Source organism: Rutidosis leptorrhynchoides, chromosome 9, assembly GCF_046630445.1.
Source record: "Rutidosis leptorrhynchoides isolate AG116_Rl617_1_P2 chromosome 9, CSIRO_AGI_Rlap_v1, whole genome shotgun sequence".
In the NCBI taxonomy this organism is placed as follows: domain Eukaryota; kingdom Viridiplantae; phylum Streptophyta; class Magnoliopsida; order Asterales; family Asteraceae; genus Rutidosis; species Rutidosis leptorrhynchoides.
The window spans coordinates 100,233,626-100,239,282 of record NC_092341.1 but is presented as its reverse complement, the minus strand read 5'-3'; the positions used below and the strand labels follow the sequence as shown (position 1 = coordinate 100,239,282).

The 5,657-nt window shown below is 35.7% G+C and overlaps 1 protein-coding gene and 1 pseudogene across 1 annotated transcript; one reads left to right on the top strand and one right to left on the bottom strand.

Annotated features, from left to right (window-relative positions):
• The first annotated feature begins 917 nt into the window (after window positions 1–917).
• On the top strand, window positions 918–2,952 carry LOC139866650 (G2/mitotic-specific cyclin C13-1-like; annotated as a pseudogene).
• Window positions 2,953–3,138: 186 nt separating this feature from the next.
• Window positions 3,139–4,144, bottom strand: LOC139868275 (uncharacterized mitochondrial protein AtMg00810-like). Its single transcript, XM_071856604.1, has 2 exons — window positions 3,934–4,144; window positions 3,139–3,791 (listed from the first exon to the last, which is right to left on the bottom strand). Exons 1-2 carry the CDS (start codon window positions 4,142–4,144, stop codon window positions 3,139–3,141), a joined length of 864 nt encoding a protein of 287 aa, XP_071712705.1.
• Window positions 4,145–5,657: the final 1,513 nt, after the last annotated feature.

Sequence of the window (5,657 nt, the reverse complement as noted above, 5' to 3'; positions counted from 1 at the left end):
TTTTTACAGCAATAATCCATAAATATACATATTTTCATCTCAGTACTTTGCAAGTTTGACTTGATCAGTTTCTTCCTTTGTTGCTGGAAGGTAGATACAAAATGAAACATTTTCACTTTCAGTTGTTGTAGTGTTGCTAACATCTTCTTCTTTCTTCACCCTCAAAACATTATCTATATAGCTAAATTACATATATTGAAGTATCACACCATTCAAGTTTCATAAATACATTCCTTTTTATTGATTTTACATCGTCTTTTTTCTTCTCCTTCAAAAGTAAAGACATTATAGATTATCGATTTTTTCTAAATACAAAATTAACATATAACTTATGCTCAATTAAAATTAGGTGTAATTTTACATGCTACAGATGAGATGATGAAGGCTGAAGATGAGATGAAGAAAATGAAATTAAAAATTAAATATACTTACCGAGATAAAAGAGATGATAAAATGGAGACTTTTGATTAGATTATAAGATGAAGAGATCAAGTTGTGAGGAAGATTAAAGATGAAATGTTTTAAATCTAGAGATTTTGACTTTTGTTTACTGTAACACCCATGACCCAGCTACCCTTACTTTTAGTTTTAAGCCTTTATGTCCCATTTTATAATTATATATATATTTATTTATAAATATCTTTAATGATTAATATATTTTCGGATATCCGGATATCCAATTTTTGGATATTTTCGGATCGGATTTTTGAATTTTTCGGATGGCTGATTTGGATACGGATATTATAAACACCCTTACTAATAAGTAATAAATAAATTGACTTAAAATCAAATATCGAAGGAAGACGCTCAAGCAAATCTGAAATCTGTTCTTTTGTTTTTTAATTGTCAAAACCCGCCACCTCATCAATCATAACCCGCCCCTGCATTCCATTTTTCCCCCAAATTGAATCATTTCAAAACCACAACAAACATGGCGGTATCACCACATCCTTAAAAACACATATCCTCTTCACCCAATTTCACCACTTCCAAATCCCCATTTCATTTCACATCCTGAAACCCAACAAAATCAACAAATTTAATCAATGGCTGATCAAAAAGAGAACATGAGAGTTACAAGAATGGCAAAAAAGAGAGCAATGGAAGCAATCGCATCTCAATCACAACCGTCGAAGAAGACCCGAGTTGTTTTGGGTGAAATATCAAACAACCCCATCAGACCCGACCCAAGTAATATCCAGAACCCGAAACCTAAATTCAAGAAAGTGAAGAAAGCAGTTAAAGTTCAAGAACCTGTTGTTGATGAAAATCCAAGTGATCCCCAGATGTGTGAAACTTATGTTACAGATATATATGAGTATCTACATAAAATGGAGGTATATAAAGTTATCTCCTTTTTTAATTCTGGTTTCAATTGCTAATTTTAGGGTTTTAATGTTTATGGCTAGTTTGATTTCCAATTATGAATTTGGTAGTTAACAGGGTATTTAGCAGTAATTGAATTCCATCAGCCCATCATGTGTAGCTTTATTAAAAATAAAATTCTGTTTTTGAATTTATTAAATTAAATACGATTGTACTCAATTTTTGTTAAAGTGTTTTTTGTTGTCAAAATAAGATACAACAAATCAAACACCCCAAATTGAATTTGTTTGTATTTTTGTATGTGATTTAGAGGGAGTTGAAAAGGAGAGACCAATGGCGGATTATATTGAACAAGTACAAAAGGATATTAATGTAAGTATGAGGGGTGTATTGGTAGATTGGTTTGTTGAAGTTGCCGATGAGTATAAGCTACTTTCGGAAACTTTATATTTGACGATTTCATATATCGATAAATTCTTATCGACAAATGTTCTCCATAGACAAAGGCTTCAACTTCTTGGTGTTTCTTCGATGCTTATTGCTGCGTAAGTATTACATTACACGTGATCGGTTAAATTTTTCGTGTTGGTTATTTTGGATTGGATGTGAATTGTTTGTTATTTTTTTTTGTTGGCGAAACAGAAAATATGAAGAGATTAGTCCTCCACATACGAAGGATTTTAGTGACATTACTGAAAATGCGTACTCGAAGCATGAAGTTGTGAAAATGGAAGCTGATATACTTAAAGCACTTAACTTTGAAATGGGCAATCTTACTGCAAAGTCATTTCTTAGGTACTAATTAAAACTATGCAAATTTGAATGATTTTTATACAAGTATATAAAATTAAGATGTTGTATTTATAAACTAATTGGTGTCACTTTTCCAACTTGTTAATCACAGAAGATTTACTGAAGCCGCTCAAGAGGATGATGAAGTAAGTTGTGTGTTTTTTACTTTAATTGATTTTGTAACTTTGAATTTAGATGCTAAATTATGTTTTTTTACAGACACTCAAATGGAAGTTAGAGTTTTTGGGTTACTATTTGGCTGAGTTAAGCTTATTAGATTACAGTTGTATCAAGTTTTTACCTTCTATAGTTGCGGCATCGGTTGTTTTTCTTTCAAGATTTACTCTAAAACCGAATTCACATCCGTGGGTAAATACACTTTTTAAAAAAAAAAATTGTTGGTTTTGAAAGTGTGTAAATTTATTTATTAAATTTTTAATCTTGTTTACAGAGTTTGGCTTTGGAGCAACTTTGTGGATATAAGCCATCCGATTTAAAAGAATGTGTTCATATTTTACATGATCTGCAATCGAGTAGATGAGCAGCAAAGTTGGTGGCGGTTAAAAAGAAATATAAGCAACAAAAGGTATGTGTAATTTTTAGATGATTGGTTCCATTTTTAGACGTTAACTGATTACAGTTTGTTATTTCTTTGTAACAGTTTAAACGTGTGTCGGAATTGTCATCTTCATTAGTGATACCAGCTTCATTCTTTAAAGATGTACAAGAATTGTAGTTTTGATCATTAGGCTAAAACTTGTATTTTAATTTACAAATTAGTGATGATGAATTACTGATTCTACGGTGTTGTTATTAATAGTAGTTTGATCAGAAAAAAAACAGCTTGCTTTTTGACTAGTATAACATAAGCTAGAAGAATGAATTGTTACAGAGTAATAATAATCGTAATTGTGTTATTGATTATTAAACAATGCAATACAATGTATATAATAAATAGTCCATCTAACAATAACCCTAATGGACTTGGAATAATCTAGAATGGCCCTTATATGAATGGGCTTACAAAACATATGGGGTAATATCAATATGTCGGCTAACAGCCCCCGCAGTTGTAGAAGGAGTAGAACGAACGCATAAACTGGATCTGAATTCATCAAACGGGATAGTGGGAAGTCCTTTGGTGAAGATGTCGGCATACTGATAACGGGAAGGAACATGAAGTACTCGCATATGTCCCTTAGTCACAAGGTCACACACAAAATGTATGTCAATCTCGATGTGTTTCGTCCGCTGGTGCTGAACAGGGTTCCCTAACGTGTAAACGGCACTAACGTTGTCACAATACACAATAGCAGCTGAAAATAGCGGGCAATGAAGTTCGCGGAGAATATTGCGGAGCCAACATGTTTCCGCGACGGCATTAGCAACCCCGCGATACTCAGCTTCTGCACTGGAGCGAGAAGGTGTCGGCTGTCGCTTAGAGGACCAGGAGAGAAGATTACTGCCCAAGAAAACACAATACCCTGATGTGAAACGACGGGTGCTGGGGCAGCCAGCCCAATCAGCATCCGAATAAGCAGTCAGCGCTGTAGTAGAAGATGCGTAAAGTTGTAGACCATGGTCCAATGTACCCTTGATATAACGTAAAATCCGCTTCGGTGCAGACATATGCTGGTCACGAGGATCATGCATGAAGAGGCAAATCTGCTGAACTGCATAAGTAATATCTGGCCGTGTAAATGTGAGATACCGAAGAGCCCAGCAAGGCTCCGATATAGTGTCGGATTAGCGACCGAAGGACCTGATGTGCCCAGTTTAGAACTGGTCTCAACGGCGTACGACTCGGGTGACAACCTGTCATATCAGCACGCTCAATAATCTCAGTCGCATATTTCTTCTGAGATAAGAACATCCCCGAAGAAGTGCGTGTAACACAAATACCTAAAAAATAATTAAGTGGACCCAGATCGGTCATAGAGAACTCTCGATGTAAAGATGTGATGACCAGCTGTAGAAAGGTGTCGGACGAAGCTTTCAAAACAATATCATCAACGTAAAGTAGCATATAGGCAGTGTCAGTTCCCTGTCTATATATGAACAAAGAAGTATCGCATCGACTCTACTGAAAACCAACGCTCTGAGCGGCAGCAAACCGCTGGTACCATGCACGAGGTGCCTGCTTCAATTCGTAAAGTGATTTCTACAGGAAAAAGACATGATCGGGTCGTGAAGGGTCACGAAAACTAGGGGGCTGATGCATATATACAGTCTCAGTAAGATGGCCGTGAAGAAAGACATTCTTGACATCGAGCTGATGAACTGGCCAATGTCTAGAAATGGCTAAGCTGAGAACGGCCCGGATGGTAGCCGGTTTAACTACGGGTTAAAAGTCTCGTCGCAGTCAATACCAACCTGCTGACTGCGACTGTTGGCTACAAGTCTAGCCTTGTACCTGCTGAGGGTCCCATCTGCATTAAACTTGTGCTTAAAAAGCCACATGGAGCGAACTATGTTCGTGTCCGATGGGCGGGGCACAGGGGTCCAAGTACTATTTTTAATTAAAGCATTATACTCTTCAGTCATAGCGTGTTGCCAATTAGGGTCACGGAAAGCTTGCGGGTATGATGTGGGGAGAGGTGAAATGGTGGAGACATGAAGGTTAAGACGTTGGACAGGTTTGGTGGTGCCAACTGAAATGTCCCGTTCTTATTGATTAAAAATGTTCCATATTAATTGATTTCGTTGCGAGGTTTTGACCTCTATATGAGACGTTTTTCAAAGACTGCATTCATTTTAAAACAAACCAAAACCTTTATTTCATCAATAAAGGTTTAAAAAGCTTTACGTAGATTATCAAATAATGATAATCTAAAATATCCTGTTTACACACGACTATTACATAATTGTTTACAATACAAATATGTTACAACGAAATAAGTTTCTTGAATGCAGTTTTTACACAATATCATACAAGCATGGACTCCAAATCTTGTCCTTATTTAAGTATGCGACAGCGGAAGCTCTTAATAATCACCTGAGAATAAACATGCTTAAAACGTCAACAAAAATGTTGGTGAGTTATAGGTTTAACATATATATATCAAATCGTAACAATAGACCACAAGATTTCATATTTCAATATACATCCCATACATAGAGATAAAAATCATTCATATGGTGAACACCTGGTAACCGACATTAACAAGATGCATATATAAGAATATCCCCATCATTCTGGGACACCCTTCGGATATGATATAAATTTAGAAGTACTAAAGCATCCGGTACTTTGGATGGGGTTTGTTAGGCCCAATAGATCTATCTTTAGGATTCGCGTCAATTAGGGTGTCTGTTCCCTAATTCTTAGATTACCAGACTTAATAAAAAGGGGCATATTCGATTTCGATAATTCAACCATAGAATGTAGTTTCACGTACTTGTGTCTATTTTGTAAATCATTTATAAAACCTGCATGTATTCTCATCCCAAAAATATTAGATTTTAAAAGTGGGACTATAACTCACTTTCACAGATTTTTACTTCGTCGGGAAGTAAGACTTGGCCACTGGTCGATTCAC

Bases quoted from the DNA above. Each gene is read 5' to 3' on its own strand.
- LOC139868275 (XM_071856604.1), bottom strand. From the start codon at position 4,144: ATGCTACTTTACGTTGATGATATTGTTTTGAAAGCTTCGTCCGACACC. The intron at 3,792-3,933 runs GTTGTCACCCGA...TTACTTATGCAG, and splicing joins TGAGCGTGCTGATATGACAG to TTCAGCAGATTTGCCTCTTC.